At 54.5% G+C, this 15,645-nt stretch overlaps 2 protein-coding genes across 5 annotated transcripts; both read left to right on the forward strand.

Annotated features, from left to right (window-relative positions):
- Positions 1-1,329: 1,329 nt before the first annotated feature.
- On the forward strand, positions 1,330-8,046 carry PCOLCE (procollagen C-endopeptidase enhancer). Its single transcript, XM_003934181.4, has 9 exons — positions 1,330-1,536; positions 3,111-3,219; positions 3,615-3,873; positions 4,750-4,874; positions 5,314-5,450; positions 6,060-6,265; positions 7,313-7,390; positions 7,500-7,670; positions 7,811-8,046. The coding sequence occupies exons 1-9, from the start codon at positions 1,442-1,444 to the stop codon at positions 7,945-7,947; spliced, it is 1,317 nt and encodes a 438-aa protein (XP_003934230.2). The 5' UTR covers positions 1,330-1,441; the 3' UTR covers positions 7,948-8,046.
- A 3,594-nt stretch (positions 8,047-11,640) lies between these two features.
- MOSPD3 (motile sperm domain containing 3) lies at positions 11,641-15,416 on the forward strand. Of its 4 annotated transcripts, none has more exons than XM_010344721.3 (6): positions 11,641-11,658; positions 12,166-12,433; positions 12,642-12,717; positions 12,932-13,161; positions 14,905-15,069; positions 15,190-15,416. In XM_010344721.3, the coding sequence occupies exons 2-6, from the start codon at positions 12,229-12,231 to the stop codon at positions 15,219-15,221; spliced, it is 708 nt and encodes a 235-aa protein (XP_010343023.1). In that variant the 5' UTR covers positions 11,641-11,658; positions 12,166-12,228; the 3' UTR covers positions 15,222-15,416. The 4 variants fall into 4 exon arrangements, with proteins under 4 accessions (XP_010343023.1, XP_010343021.1, XP_010343022.1 ...); XM_010344719.3 differs by lacking the exon at positions 11,641-11,658 and adding an exon at positions 11,665-11,765; XM_010344720.3 differs by lacking the exon at positions 11,641-11,658 and adding an exon at positions 11,792-11,984.
- The last annotated feature ends 229 nt before the right edge of the window (positions 15,417-15,645 follow it).

The raw sequence follows: 15,645 nt of genomic DNA on the forward strand, positions 1-15,645 counted from the left end.
CCAGCTCAGTGGGTATGGGAGGGCAGGAGCCCAAGCAGGGGAAGGCAGCACAAGCAGCTCCAGGTCTCAGGTGCTGCAGAGCTGATGGCGTCCGAAGCCATCACGTTGCTGTCCACTCCCTACTCCCGAGAGCCTACCCAGTTGTTGGAACTGGGAAGTCCCAGCCCACCTTCTGGAACAGCTCTGCACAGATGCTCTTGGCTATCCTACTGAGATCCCCTGTCTACCAAACTTATCCCCATCGTGGGGCAGCAGGTTCCTCCTGACCCTCGAAAACTTCCCACCCATCTCCCTTTGACCTGAAGCCAGCCCTTCCTCTCTTCCTGCTGTTTACCTCCTGGGTCTGGGCTCATTCGTTCTTTTCCCCCTATTTTCTACTCTTTGCACCTCTTCCTCAGTAATAGAGACACTCCCTTTGTCCACACCCCACGCCTCCTGTCTCGCTTCCTGTACCTTCAAGTATTTGGAAGAGGTCATTTGGAAGAATTCCTCCTCCTTGGCCTAGCTTGGCCTAGGTCTGGAGAGAAGGCAGTAGAGAGTTGAAGTGAAGGCCTGGCTCAGTGGCTACACCTATAATCCCAGCACTTTGGGAGGCCAAGGCAGGTGGATCATGAGATCAGGAGTTCAAGACCAGCCTGACCAAGATGGTAAAACATCATTTCTACTAAAAACATAAAAATTAGCTGGGTGCCTGTAATCCCAGATACTTGGGAGGCTGAGGCTGGAGAATTGCTTGAACCCAGGAGGCAGAGGTTGCAGTGTGCCTAGATCTCACCACTACACTCTAGCCTGGGCACAGAGCAAGATTCTGTCTCAAAAAAAAAAAAAAAAAAAAAAAAAATTAGCCAGACGTGGTGGTATATTCCCCTGTAATCCCAGCTACTTGGGAGGCTGAGGCACAAGAACTGCTTGAACCTAGGAGGTGGAGGTTGCAGTGACCCAAGATCGCACCACTGCACTCTAGCCTGGGTCACAGAATGAGACTCTGTCTAAAAAAAGAAAAAAAAATTTGAGTGGAAAATGAGCTAGCAGGGGTGGTCAGGCAGGGGGTGAGCAATGAGGGCTCCTGAGCTGAGGAAGCAGGGGCTGGGGGTTGATGGGGGATAGAGACTCCTCAGAAGGTTCCCCAAGATGCCCCCTCACTGGATAGAGTGAGATTCCCGATGACATTACTTGAGGCCTGGGTGATGGCCTCTGCCCCTCACTACTGCTCCTCCTTCTTAGGTCAATATTTATGTGTCCTAGACCTAGAGAGGTCCCAGGACGCTCCACTGTCCCGCCTTCCCCACTGCCCGCCCCACTGGCCAGTCCCCACGCCCACACACCCGAGGCTGCCCCATCTGGCGCTGATCATCTTGCTGCTGCTGCTGCCGCCACTGCTGCTCTGCAAAATTCAGCTGCTGCTTCTGTCTCGAGGACCCCACCGCCTTTCCCCGGGGCGATGCTCCCTGCAGCCACAGCCTCCCTCCTGGGGCCCCTCCTCACTGCCTGTGCCCTGCTGCCTTTTGCCCAGGGCCAGACCCCCAACTACACCAGGTAGGTCTCTTGGCATCTTCCAGACAGCTCCAGTGAACTTCAGACTCCCCATTACTGGGGGTTATGCCTGGGGATATTTTGGGTTCTGTGGCTGACATACCACTCCCCAGATTCCCCACCACCTCACCCTTCTCTGGCCCCCAACTGCTCCACATCTGCTGCAAGACCTTGGTCTCCCACAGGCCATCACTGCTCCCATTCCCCCACTTTCGTCCTCTGGTCGCTTTAGTCTCCCCACCCATCCAGATCCTTGGCTCCCCACAGAACTCAAGAGAGAGCCCAGTTCCTGAACTTGTCTGGTAGCTGGATTCCAGGAAGGGATTAGAGACGTATTGTAGGGGGAGGAGAGGGCAGCGAGTGGAGATGTGGGAGTCAGATTCTGAAGTACTAGTTAGGAACAGGGGCAGGGCTAAGGTTACCAGCTCCGGGAGCCTGGCCTCCAGGCTCACTGTGAGGGCCATCGCCACTGCTGCTGCCTCCGTCTCCCCGCCCCCGCCATAGCCTCGTGGCTGTCTCCACATCTGGAAGTAGTTAGGCGGCTCCTGTCCCCGGACTGCCAGGCAGACTGAGGGGGGAGTCAGGAAGGGGGGCCGAGGAGGATTCCGGGAATTCCTGTTGGGGTGGGGGTGGGGTTGCAGGGATGGTCGAGTTACCAAACCCACTTTTCCCTTATCTTCTGTTGGAGTCTGGGACACCCCAGCCCTGTCCTGGCCGGTGGAAGCTGCCCAGGTCTCTCAAGTCTTTCCATTTCGTCCTCTGGCTTCCCTCCCTGGAGTTTCATCCTCATGACCCCATCCCCTCTCGTCCCTACCTTTCCCTGCTTTTTTTTTTTTTTTTTTTTTTTTTTTTTTTTTTGAGACGGAGTCTTGCTCTGTTGCCCAGGCAGGAGTGGTGAGTGGTGCAATCTCAGCTCACTGCACCTCCACCTCCCAGGTTCAAGCAATTCTTCCAATCTCAGCCTCCTGAGTAGCTGGGACTACAGGTGTGCACCACCACACTGGGCTAATTTTTGTATTTTTAGCCAGGCGCAGTGGTTCACGCCTGTAATCCCAGCACTTTGGGAGGCTGAGGTGGGTGGATCGCCTGAGGTCGGAGTTCGAGACCATCCTGACCAACATGGCAAAATCCCCTCTCTACTAAAAATACAAAAAATTAATCAGGCATGGTGGCAGGTGCCTGTAGTCTCAGCTACTCAGGAGGCTGAGGCAGAATTGCTCGAACCCAGGAGATGGAGGTTGCAGTGAGCCAATTGCACTCCAGCCTGGGTGACAGAGTGAGACTCTGTCTCCAAAAGCAAATTGTATTTTTAGCAAGACATGGGCTTTCATTATGTTGGCCAGGATGGACTTGAACTCCTGACCTCAGGTGATCTGCTCACCTCAGTCTTCCAAAGTGCTGAGATTATAGGCGTGATCCACTGTGACCCGCCCTGCTCCAGGTCTCTTAAGGCCTTTCCATTTAGTTCCCTGGCCTTCCTCCCTGGAGTTTCATCCTCATCACCCCATTCACATCTTGCCATTGCTCCCCCATCCCAACCGTCCCTGCTCTTTTCTGACCTCTCTTCTGTTCTCCAGACCTGTGTTCCTGTGCGGAGGGGATGTGAAGGGGGAATCAGGTTACGTGGCAAGTGAGGGGTTCCCCAATCTCTACCCACCCAATAAGGAGTGCATCTGGACCATAACGGTGAGAAGCCCCTCTGGGCACTATCCCTTGTCAAAGGGGCAAAGGTCTGACTGTGAAGGGACCCCCACCTTCCCCAGCACCACCTTCTCAACCTGGGGCAGCTCCCTTCCCTCTGTCACTGAAAGCATCATTCCCAAGCAACAAGCACTCTTTAACCATTCCCTCAAATTCTCATTCTCCAGCCCAACGCTCCCTCCTCTTCCAAAGCCTCAGCTCTTGTCCCCTGCACAGGCCACCAGCAGAGCTGTAGAGACCAGGCCCTCTGCCCTGCACTCACATGCATGTCCCTTCCTGTTCAGTCCGATTCCGCAAGAAACGCTTGGGCAGAGGAGCTGCCCTCTGGCTGGGTTGTGTGTGGCCTGACCCTGGGTCCCCACCTCTGTCCCCGCCATCAGGTCCCCGAGGGCCAGACTGTGTCCCTCTCATTCCGAGTCTTCGACTTGGAGCTACACCCTGCCTGCCGCTACGATGCTGTGGAGGTCTTCGCTGGGTCTGGGACTTCGGGCCAGCGGCTCGGACGCTTTTGCGGGACGTTCCGGCCTGCGCCCCTAGTCGCCCCCGGCAACCAGGTGACCCTGAGGATGACGGCAGACGAGGGCACAGGAGGACGAGGCTTCCTGCTCTGGTACAGCGGGCGGGCCACTTCGAGCACTGGTGAGACCTCCCTCACCTCCGCCTTCCCCCCTCCAGGCCCCGCCCCGGGCGCAGCCCTGCCCCCAGCCCTAACCTCCGCCCCGCCCACCCCGCGCCCCAGCGCCTAGGGCCCCTTACCTCCCTGACCCATTTTCCTCACTAACCGCCCCTTCAGTCCCTCCTCCCCGTCTTCTCTCCCTCCTCCCGCACCCACCCATCCCCTCTTCCAGGCCCCCCCCCAGGCGCGAGGCGGAAATGGGTCACCGACCCGCGGGTGGAATGGGCGGCCTGGGGTTACTGGGACGGTGAGTAACTGCCCGCCCCCGTCCGCAATCGGGCTCCCTCCGACGGGCGCGAGGGGGCACCCCAGGGCTGGGGGACTAGGTTCCTCCGACCCGAGGGGGGGCTCCCTCTACACCCAGCACTGGGCTCCCGATTGCGGTCCCATCACCCACTCCTGGCGGCAGAAGTTTCCCTTGCAATGTTTCAGGCGGGGACCTCCGCGAAGGGGGCCTCGGGGGCTGTGCTCCAAGTCGACGACACCCTCTTCAGCCTGAAAGGGGACTCTGCTGCCGGGCCGGGGAGATGGGATCTCCTAGGGGAAGAGGCGCGGTGCGGCCGCGGGTCGGGGAGGGACCAGAAGGGGGCGTCCAGCCAGTTCCTCCTACCGCTTCCACCGCTGGCCTGTGCGCCCTGCAGCCCCAAATTTCCCAGAGCCGCGCTCCTCCCGGCCACTCTCTGCTAACCTGCCCCCATCTTACCTCCCCTTCTTCTCGTCCCCTCATCCTTAGCCCCAGACATTCAAACTGCCTGCCGGGGCTCCCAGCCTGGAGCTCTCCTAGAGCTGACCGAGGGTCTCCACCGCCCCCCACCCCCGCTCCTCTCTCCCCTCCCCAGAGCACCAATTTTGCGGGGGGCGGCTGGAGAAGGCCCAGGGAACCCTGACCACGCCCAACTGGCCCGAGTCCGATTACCCCCCGGGCATCAGCTGTTCCTGGCACATCATCGCGCCCCGGGACCAGGTACCGACCCTCCTCCCCGGGCTGCCCTCGGGGACCCAAACGGCGCCCTCCGGCTTGCAGCCAGCAAAGATTTATTGAACTGCGCTTGCGCTGGTGGGATCCCCAAACTGCCCCAGCCCCTGCGTGCACGCAAACAAAAATATAAAAATTGCAACTGAGACAAGTCTCAGGAGAGGGAGGTACAGGGTGCTGGTATATAACACGCGGGTCTGTCCCTTGTGAGTGCGCCAGGACTTGACCTTGCCAACGACGACGACCGACGCCCCTGCAGGGTCCCATGGGTGTGTGGTCCTCCTTGCTGTGGTGTGAACGCCTTCAGGAGGGGGCCCAGGGGACGCAGGAGGTGGGAATGGGGGCTGCTGCAGGCACCCAGTAGGAGGTGAGGTGCCGGCGCCGAGGGGCGTCCAGCCTCACAGCCCCCGCCTCCGCCCGCCACCAGGTCATCGCGCTAACCTTCGAGAAGTTTGACCTGGAGCCGGACACCTACTGCCGCTACGACTCGGTCAGCGTGTTCAACGGAGCCGTGAGCGACGACGCCCGGAGGCTGGGGAAGTTCTGCGGCGATGCGGTCCCGGGGTGAGGGGCGGGACCAGGGTGGACGGCGAATCCGGGTGAGAGAGTGGGTGGGTGGCGGGAATCGCGCAAGCGGCTGTTTGGAGGGGGCGGGGCTCAGCTAACGGGATGGGATCTGAACCCCAGGGCTCCAAACCGGTGAGGGGAGCAGGTTCGAGGCCTGGCAAAGAGGAGGTTTGGCCCTGGAGCTGGGGTCTGCGGATAGAGAGGCAAGTCGGGCTCTGCGAAGTTGGGATGAAGTGAAAAGGCTACCGAGCCAGGCGTAGTGGCTTATGCCTGTAATCATAGCACTTTGGAAGGATGAAGCGGGAGGATCGACGGAACTCTGGAGTTCGAAACCAGCCTGGGCAACATAGCGCAACCCTGTCTCTACTAAAAATACAAAGTAATTAGTTGGGTGTGGTGGTGTGCCTGTAGTTCCAGCAACTTGGGGAGCTGAGGCAGAAGGATTGCTTAAGTCCAGGAGGTTGAGGCTGCAGTGAGCCTAGATCGAGCCACTGCACTCAAGCCTGGGGGACAAAGTGAGACCCTGTCTCAAACAAACAAGGTCACAGGGCTGGGTAGGGAGTGCGATGCACACCCCGTCCTGACATGCTTAGTGGCCACCTGCAGCTCCATCTCCTCCGAAGGGAATGAACTCCTCGTCCAGTTTGTCTCAGATCTCAGCGTCACCGCTGACGGCTTCTCAGCCTCCTACAAGACCCTGCCTCGGGGCGCTGCCAAAGAAGGGCCAGGCCCCAGCCCCAAACCGGGAACTGAGCCCAAAGTCAAGCCACCTCCCAAGCCCCAACCTCCAGAGAAAACTCCCATTGCCCCTGGTGAGTCTGGGATGGGGGAGAAGGGGAAAGAGACGAAAGGATCCAATTCAAAAAGTTCTGACCTGTGCTGGGGCTCACGCCTATAATCTCAGCATTTTGGGAGGCCCAGGCAGGAAGATTGATTAAGTCTAGGAGTTCAAAATAAAAAAGTAGGACGAGCTGGTGGCTCACACCTGTAATCCCAGCACTTTAGGAGGCCAAGGTGGGCGGATCACCTGAGGTCAGGAGTTTGAAACCAGCCTGGCCAACCCCATCTCTACTAAAAATACAAAACTCTTTGTTGCTGGGGCTGGAGTGCAATGGCACGATCTCAGCTCACTATAACCTCCATCTACCGGGTTCAAGTGATGCTCCTGCCTCAGCTTCCTGAGTGGCTGGGACTACAGGTGTCCCCCACCACGCCTGGCTAATTTTTTTGTATTTTTAATACAGATGGGATTTCACTATGTTGGCCAGGCTTGTCTCAAACTCCTGAGCTCGTGATCCACCCACCTCAGCCTCCCAAAGAGCTGGGATTATAGGCGTGGGCAAAAAATTAGCCAGGCATGGTGATGCACACCTGTAACCCCAACTACTTGGGAGGCTGAGGCAAGAGAATCAATTGAACCTGGGAGGCGGAGGTTGCAGTGAGCCGAGATTGCACCTGGGCAACTGAGTGAGACTGTCTAAAAAAAAAAAAAAAGAAAAAAGAAAAAAGAAAAAAAAAATTAGCCAGGTGTGTGGTCATAGCTACTTGTGAGGCTGAGGTGGGAGGATCACTTGAGCTGGGGAGGTTGAGGCTTCAGTGAGCCTTGACAGTGCCCCTGCATTCCAGCCTGGGCAACAAAGCAAGACTCAATCTTACACAAACAAACAACTTCTTCCTTGGTTACATTCACTTATTGATTCATCTGATACTCACTGGTGCCTCCTTCCTGCCAATGGCCCTTACTGGGTGCTGGGACCAGAAGCCGACAGAGCTCTGAACAGTTTAAGACAATGAGACTGTTATGGAGACAATGCTTCCTCCTACCTGCTGAACAGGTCACTCTCCCCCCTCCCTCCTAGATGCACCCACTGTCACCTGCCCGAAGCAGTGCCGCCGGACAGGCACGTTGCAGAGCAACTTTTGTGCCAGCAGCCTGGGTAAGAACACCCCCGCAACCCCGGTCCAGCTCCTCAAACCACCTTCTGGTTCCAGTCCTGCCATCTGGAACCTCCCATCTCCTCATCTCTCACTCCCATTCTCCCACAGTGGTGACTGCAACAGTGAAGTCCATGGTTCGGGGCCCAGGAGAGGGCCTCACCGTCACTGTTAGTCTTATTGGTGCTTACAAAACTGGAGGACTGGACCTACCTTCTCCACCCACTGGTGCCTCCCTGAAGTTTTACGTGCCTTGCAAGCAGTGCCCCCCCATGAAGAAAGGTAACAGAGATGTGGGGAAATGGGGATGGGGCGAGCTAAGCCACACTGAAATGATCAAGGTGTGGAATCTGAGTGAGAGGGCGTGCTGACAGGTGTCAAGAATATGAGATCTTAACCCCTCCTTCCCCTTCCTGTTCCAGGAGCCAGTTATCTGCTGATGGGCCAGGTGGAAGAGAACAGAGGTCCCGTCCTTCCTCCAGAGAGCTTCGTGGTTCTCCACCGGCCCAACCAGGACCAGATCCTCACCAACCTAAGCAAGAGGAAGTGCCTCTCCTAACCTGTGTAGGCTGCCTAGTCCCAGGCCTGAAACACACGCCAGCCCTGGCCCCCAGCCCTCAGGCCTTCTTTTTTATCCAAATAAATGTTTCTTAACTGAGGAAGGGGTCAGATCTTCATTTTTATGGTATTGAGTCCATCTGGAGGATTTCTTTTCATTCATTCATTTCGTTCATTCATTCAACATATATTTACTATACAGAATAATCTTTTAAGAAGTGTACCAGGTGTAGTGACTCACAACTGTAATCAGGACTTTGGGAGGCTGAGTCAGGAGGGCTGCAGAGCTCAGGAGTTCCAAGACCAGCCTGGGCAACATGGTAAAACCCCCCTCTACAAAAAGTACAAAAATTAGCCAGACATGGTGGTGCACACCTGTAGTCCCAGCTACTTAGGTTGAGATGGGAGGACTGCTTGATCCTGGGGAGGCAGAGACTGCAGTGAGCTGTGATCATGCCACTGTACTCCACCCGAGGAACAGAGTAAGACCCTGTCTAAAAAAAAAAAAAAAAAAAAAAAAATGATGTAAATCACGGGCCAGGCACAATGGCTGATACCTGTAATCCCAGCACTTATTTTTTTTTGAGACAGAGTCTTGCTCTGTCACCAGGTGCCAGGCTGCGCAGTTGCGTGATCTCGGCTCACTGCAACCTCCACCGCCTGGGTTCAAGCAATTCTCTTGCCTCAGTTTCCTGAGTAGCTGGGACTACAGGCACCTGCCACCATGCCTAGCTAATTTTTGTATTGTTTAGTAGAGGCAGGGTTTCACCATGTTGGCCAGGATGGTCTCGATCTCTTGAACTCATGATCTGCCCACCTCGGCCTCCCAAAGTGCTGGGATTACAGGTGTGAGCCACTGTGCCCAGCAGTCCCAGCACTTGAGGTCCGAAGTTTGAGACCAGCCTGGGCAACATGGCCAAATTCTGTCTTTACAGAAGATAATTAGCTGAGCATAGTGGTACTCACCTGTGGACCCAGCTACTCAGGAGGCTGATGTGGGAGGCTTGCCTGAGCCCAGGAGTCTGAGGCTGCAGTGAGCTATGATCACACCGTTGTAATCTAGCCTGGACAACAGAGTAAGACCCTGTCTCTAAAAAACTAAAAAGAAAAGAAAAGAAATTTAAAAAAAAAAAGTGAAAAGAAAATATGTCTTGGCTGGGCTTGGTGGCTCATGCCTGTAATCCCAGCACTTTGAGAGGCCAAGGCAGATCACTGGAGGTCAGGAGTTTGAGACCAGCCTGGCCAACACGGTGAAACCCTGTCTCTACTAAAAATACAAAAAAATTAGCTGGGTGTGGTGGTGGGTGCCTGTAATCCCAGCTACGTGGGAGGCTGAGGCAGGAGAATCTCTTGAACTCAAGAGGTGGAGATTGCAATGAGCCGAGATTGTGCCACTGCACTCCAACCTGGGTAACAGAGCAAGACTCTGTCTCAAAACATATAAAAAAGAAAAGAAAATATGTCACATCTTTGTTTTTTGAGATGGAGTTTTGCTCTTGTTGCCCAGGCTGCAGGGCAATGGCACAATCTTGGTTCGTGACAACCTCCATCTCCTGGGTTCAAGTGATTCTCCTGCCTCAGTCTCTTGAATAGCTGGGATTATAGGCATGTACCACCGCACCTGGCTAATTTTGTATTTTTAGTAGAGACCGGGTTTCTCCATGTTGGTCAGGCTGGTCTTAAACTCCCAACCTCAGGTGATCTGCCCACCTCTGCCTTCCAAAGTGCTGGGATTACAGGCCTTGAGCCGCCATGCCCAACTGATATGTCACATCTTGTCCTTTACTCAAAACTTTCCTGTAGTTTCCCAAGTCTTACCAAGGGTTCAAGACTGTACATCATCTGCATTCTCTCTCCTGCCTTGTAGCTTCATGTCTACCGTCTCCCATGTACCATCGGTTCCAGTCACATTGGCAGCTTGTTGCCCATTTCTAGTGCACTTCTGTTTTAGCCCTTTGCTGTTTCCTCTACCCAGAATTCTCTCCCACAGATATATCTCACAGCTCACTTCCTAAATCCAGTCAGATCTCTGCTCAAAGTTCATCCTAGTCACTCATTCATTTGTTCATTCCAAATGGCAGGCACTGTCATAAGTGCTAAAGATACAATAGAAAACTAAACAAAGTCCCTGCTCTTGTGGAAAAGAAAGAACATTCTACTGGAGGAGAGAGAAACAATAAAATAGGAGGCCAAGTATCACTATAAGTGCTATAAAAAAAACAAACGCAATTTGCTGGGTGTGGAGGTGCGTGCCTGTGGCACCAGCTACTCAGAAGGCTGAGGCAGGAGGATTGCTTGAGCCCAATCAAGCCGGTGGAGGCTGCAGTGAGTTATGATTGAACCACTGCCCTCCAGCCTGGGTGACAGAGCAAGACTGTCTCCATTAAAAAAAAAAAAAAAAAAAAAAAAAGCACAGGGGGATTCTATGTAAGATGTTCAGAGGAGACTTTCAGAAAAGATCGATTTTGTCTTTGCTCCATTGCTAACAGGGAGCCCTAAGATAAGATTCTTCACCTTATCCAGGCTATAAAAGGAGTTGAAGATTCAATGCATTTAAAGTGGCAGGGTTTAGCAAATCCTTTTTGAAAATATATAATTAGTCAAACAACGTGGGTTTGAAATTAGCAAATCTTAATTCCCTGTGCAAATGTGAGTGATTTCCCACGTCCCTTACAGGAAAGTAAGAAACAGAAGGCAAGACTCAGGCTGGAGTCCCAGATGGGTGGAACCTCCAACCAGTGCCATAGAAAACAGACTCTGAGCCTGGGGGAGGGACAGTGGCTCATGCACTTTCGGAGGCTTAAGTGGGAGGATCGCTTGAGCCCAGGAGTTCCAGACCAGCCTGCACAACATAGCGAGATCATCTCTACAAAAAGTTAAAAAACTTAGCCAGGCATGGTGGTGCACGCCTGTAATCCCAGCTACTCGGGAGGCTGAGGCAGGAAACTAGCTTGAACCCAGGAGTTGGAGGCTGCAGTGAGCAATGACCACACCATTGCACTCCAGCCTGGGCAACAGAGTGAGACTCTCTCTACAAAAGCAAAAAAGAGGCTGGACATGGTGGCTCACGCCTGTTATCTCAGCATTTTGGGAGGCTGAGGCGAGTACGGTCAGGAGTTCGAGACCAGCCTAACCAACCAAGGTGAAACCGTGTCTCTACTAATTCTACAAAGAATTAGCCGGGCGTGGTTGCGCACGCTTGTAATCCCAGCTGAGACGGGAGAATCGCTTGAACCCGGGAGGCGGAGGTTGCAGTGACTTAATATCCGTGCCATTGCACTCTAGCCTGGGCGACAGAGCGAGACTTAAGTCTCAAAAAAAAGCAGAGAAGAACACAGGCTTTGATTCCTGCAGAGGCTTCTAAGGTAGCCTGGAATTGAAGAGAAGGAAAACGACTTCCCGGTGGGAGATTGACTTGGACGGTTTGAGAATAGGGAGAAAAAACAAAGCCCAATTCGAAGCCACGCCCCCGTTTCTCTGAATTACTTCAGGGCTCGAGTTCGAGCCAGTAAAATTGTTACGTCACCGGAATTCAGCCAATCGCAGACGAAAGAAGGAGGGCGTTCTGTTTGGTCTTTCAGCGCACCAATCGGCGTATAGTTGTGGCGGAAACAAAGATGCTCTGGCCAATAACAGAAGCCGTACGGCGGAAGTGCAGAAAGGGACTCCCGAGAATATGGCATCCTTAGTCTGACCACAAGCTGACTGGCAGGTGCTTCGAACACAAGGCGGGCATCCTAGCGCGAGCGGCCGTTTCTAGGCAGAAGCCCGATCGGGCCCGCGTCCGATCTTAGGGAGGAGCCGGAGACGCAAACACAGGTCTCCCGGGAAGCAGGAGGCGTCAGAGGTTGCTCCGCTAGCGGCCGCTGCAGTGGGCGGAGTCTGGCCGAAGAGAGGAGGCAGGCGTCCGGAAACGCCCGGAAGGGGCGAGGCCAGCGGCGGGGCGGGGCTTATGGAGATCGCGAGCCGGGCCTGAGGATAAGGCCGGGTTGGGAACTGCGAGGGGCCGGGTTTAGCGGAGTGGGCGTGGCTGTCGAGGTGGGGCTTCGCGGGTCCAAAGGAACCTGGGGCAGAGCTGGAAGAGGGAAGGGCTTGGGGGCCCTGGGCCTGGATCTGCGGGAGCCCCATCTAGCGGGGTTTCGAGGCGGCAGCGGCGGCGTCAGTCCAGGCCCTGCCCCGGGAGCTCATCTTGTCCCCTTTTACCCCTCACGCCCCCCAGCTCTCGACTCCAGGCCCTGTCCCCTGAGCTCTGCCCTCGGATGTCCAACCGCCCAGAGCCTGCATGCGCCGTGGGGCGCCCCAGGACCAGGAGCTGGTGGGTCCGGGGCCCCCTGGGCGGGGGTCCCGGGGCGCCCCTCCTCCCTTGGGACCCGTTGTCCCGGTCCTGGTCTTTCCCCCGGATCTAGTATTCAGGGCGGACCAGCGGAGCGGACCCCGACAGCTGCTGACCCTCTATAACCCCACAGGAACAGCGCTTCGCTTCCGAGGTAAAGGGATCGGCGCCTCGTGCAAGGGGTCTGGGGGCTGGCGGCCGGACATTGGGGGGCTGTGTTGGTTGGAGGAGTCAGATGGGTAGGGTCGGACGTCCAGCTTTGGCGGATTGGGAAAGTCTTGTCCAGCCTCGGGGGCAGAAGGTAGAGGGGACCCAAATGACCCAGATGGCAAGGAATGTCTGTGTGTGTCTCTATCCCCCAGTCCTGTGCACAGCACCTGCCAAATACACGGTGTTTGACGCAGAGGGATATGTGAAGCCTCAGTCTTGCATTGACATGTGAGTGAGCTGGGAGGATGGGGATGCTGATGGAAGCCAGGGGTCGCTGCCACCTGTTGTCTTAGGTCTGAGACCTTGCCCTCTTTAACCTGTTTTCCCTACCCTATGTCTGTGCTCCTAAGGGAGAGACTTCTGGGGGGAGGCCCGGATTTCCTTGGATTACTGCCTCTTACTCACTTCACCCCAATGGGCTTCTGTCTTACCTTGGGACCAGTGTGATTCGCCACGTGGCACCCATTCCCAGCCACTATGATGTCCAGGACCGCTTCCGCATTGAGCTGTCTGAGGAAGGAGCTGAGGGCCGAGTGGTGGGACGAAAGGACATTACCTCGGTTCTGAGAGCCCCAGCGTACCCCCTTGAGCTTCAGGGACAGCCGGACCCACCGCCCCAGCCAGGGCCTCCTACTGGGACACCACCACCTATGGCCAGACACTTCCAGGAGCGTGAGTTGGGAGATAGGGATCTTGAGTTCTGTAGGGAGGGAGGAAGTAGCATTTCCCTAGAGATGAGCTAAATTGGATTTGAAGAAGCCTCCTGGTTTAGTCTTTTGCCTTTTGGTGGAAGCATTCCTAGAAGTTGAGATTTTATATCAGATGAGGGGGAAAAAAGACTTTACAAGTTTCCGGGTTTCTGACTTCTACTTAGAGGAAAAAGTTCTTCCTTGACTCTAACCACAGTACTTCCTATCATGTGGTAGCTCAGTTCAGTTCAATAAGAAACCTGTATTGAGCAATTAACCCTGTACCAAGTTTCGTGTTGGGTATGGAAGGAAGAGAGGGCCCTGCCTGTCAGATAGGTCCACAGAAGAGAGAAAATGAATGCTGAGGGACTGGAGAAGAGTTTCTTTCTTTCTTTTTTTTTTTTTTTTTTTGAGATAGAGTTTCATGCTTGTTGCCCAGGCTGAAGTGGAATGGCAGGATCTCAGCTCACCACAACCTCCTCCTCACAGGTTCAAGCAATTCTCCTGCCTCAGCCTCCTGAGAAGCTGGGATTATAGGAATGCACCACCACACCTGGCTAATTTTGTAGTTTTAGTAGAGACAGGGTTTCTCCGTGTTCATTAGGCTGGTCTCAAACTCCCAACCTCAGGTGATCCTCCTGTTTCAGCCTTCCAAAGTGTTGGGACTACAGGTGTGTGCCACCGTGCCTGGCCTGAGAGTTTCTTGTGCTGGTGGGGACAGAGGCTCTGGGAAGAATGCAGTGTAGCCCCGGAGGGCAATATAAAGTAGATACAGGGCACAGTGGCTCACACCTGTAATCCAAGTGCTTTGGGAGGCTGAGGTGGGCAGATCACCTGAGGCCAGGAGTTCAAGACCAGCCTGGCCAACATGGTGAAACCCCGTCTCTACTATACGTGGTGGCCCACACCTGTAATCCAAGCTACTTGGGAGGCTAAGACAGGAGAAATACTTGAATCCAGGAGGTGGAGGCTGCAGTGAGTCGGGATCATGTGGCTGCACTCCAGCCTGGGCAAAACAGAGCGAGACTCTTTCTCAAAAAAAAGTAGATGTAGATACAGGGTGTGGTGGCTCACGCCTATAATCCCAGTGCTTTGGGAGGCTGAGGTTGGGGGAGGATTGCTTGAGACCAAGAGTTCAGGATCAGCTTGGGTGGGCAACATAGTAAGACCCTCTACAAACAATTTAAAAATTAGCCAGGCATGGTAGCATGAACCCATAGTCCTAGCTACTTAGGAGGCTGAGGCAGGAGAATTACTTGAGGCCAGGAGTTCCAGACCAGCCTGGGCAACGTAGTGAGACTCCATGTCTACAAAAAATAAAAAATGGCCGGGCGCGGTGGCTCACACCTGTAATCCCAGCACTTTGGGAGGCCGAGCAGGGTGGATCACGAGGTCAGGAGTTCAAGACCAGCCTGGTGAAACCCCGTCTCTACTAAAAATACAAAAATTAGCTGAGCATGGTGGCTCATGCCTGTAATCCGAGCTACTCAGGGGGCTGAGGCAGGAGAATCGCTTAAACCCAGGAGGCGGAGGTTGCAGTGAGCCGAGATTGTGCCATTGCGCTCCAGCCTGGGCAACAAGAGCAAAAACTCTGTCTCAAGATAATAATAATAATAAATAATTAAAAAAAAAAAGTAGATACATCTCCCGTGTTTAGGCTTCTCCCTGGAGGACCCGGGCTGGGCAGGAGTTGGGGCTACAGCATCTGACAAGTCTTGTTTCTCAGACCCCCGCCAGCAACTGGCCACCAGCTCCTTTCTCCTCTTCTTGCTGACGGGGATTGTCTCTGTGGCCTTCCTGCTGCTCCCACTCCAGGACGAGCTTGGCAGCCAACTGCCTCAAGTCCTACACGTCTCCCTGGGACAAAAGTTGGTGGCCGCCTACGTCTTGGGTGAGGACACTAGTGGCCAGAGATCCAGGCCCCAGGAAAAAGGGAGAAGGGACGGGAGGAAGGCTAACAGAGCCCCAGGGCTGCTCATGCGACCCTGTTCTTTCTTTGTCCCCTCTCCAGGCCTGCTCACCATGGTGTTCCTCCGTACCTGAGCTCCCTGCTCAACCCCCAGCCTACCCTACCCTCCCTGGGCAGGGTCTTGAGGCAGCCACTGTGATGCTCATACCTTACCTTGCCTCCTACCCTCTTCTCTTTCCTGCCTACTCTCCCCTCCTCCCCCCCCCCCAAATACCCAGGGATTTGTACTCATTTTCCAAGTCAAATAAAATAAATTTTTAAAATGAAAATGAGAGATGTAGGGGACTTGCCCCTGTCTTCCCACTTCTTTCTTGGTACTCAAGACATCCTCCAGTTCCTCCTTCCCCTGTTCCCTTTTCTTGTTTGTTTGTTTGTTTGTTTGTTTTTTGTTGTTGTTGGAATAAGATCTTGTCTCTAAGCCAATGTACCCAACCTAAAAAGAAATGAACAAAAAGACCACCTAATCCTGCCTGCGGTAGAACTCCTGTCTCGTCATCT

The sequence above is a fragment of the Saimiri boliviensis genome, chromosome 20 (genome assembly GCF_048565385.1).
Source record: "Saimiri boliviensis isolate mSaiBol1 chromosome 20, mSaiBol1.pri, whole genome shotgun sequence".
Classification (NCBI taxonomy): domain Eukaryota; kingdom Metazoa; phylum Chordata; class Mammalia; order Primates; family Cebidae; genus Saimiri; species Saimiri boliviensis.

Coding starts and splice junctions, on each gene's coding strand:
- PCOLCE (XM_003934181.4), top strand. CDS start 1,442: ATGCTCCCTGCAGCCACAGCCTCCCTCCTGGGGCCCCTCCTCACTGCC. Junction 3,874..4,749: donor GCGGGCCACTTCGAGCACTG/GTGAGACCTCCC, acceptor TCCCCTCCCCAG/AGCACCAATTTTGCGGGGGG. Junction 7,391..7,499: donor CTTTTGTGCCAGCAGCCTGG/GTAAGAACACCC, acceptor ATTCTCCCACAG/TGGTGACTGCAACAGTGAAG.
- MOSPD3 (XM_010344721.3), top strand. CDS start 12,229: ATGCGCCGTGGGGCGCCCCAGGACCAGGAGCTGGTGGGTCCGGGGCCC. Junction 12,434..12,641: donor AACAGCGCTTCGCTTCCGAG/GTAAAGGGATCG, acceptor TCTATCCCCCAG/TCCTGTGCACAGCACCTGCC. Junction 13,162..14,904: donor GGCCAGACACTTCCAGGAGC/GTGAGTTGGGAG, acceptor CTTGTTTCTCAG/ACCCCCGCCAGCAACTGGCC.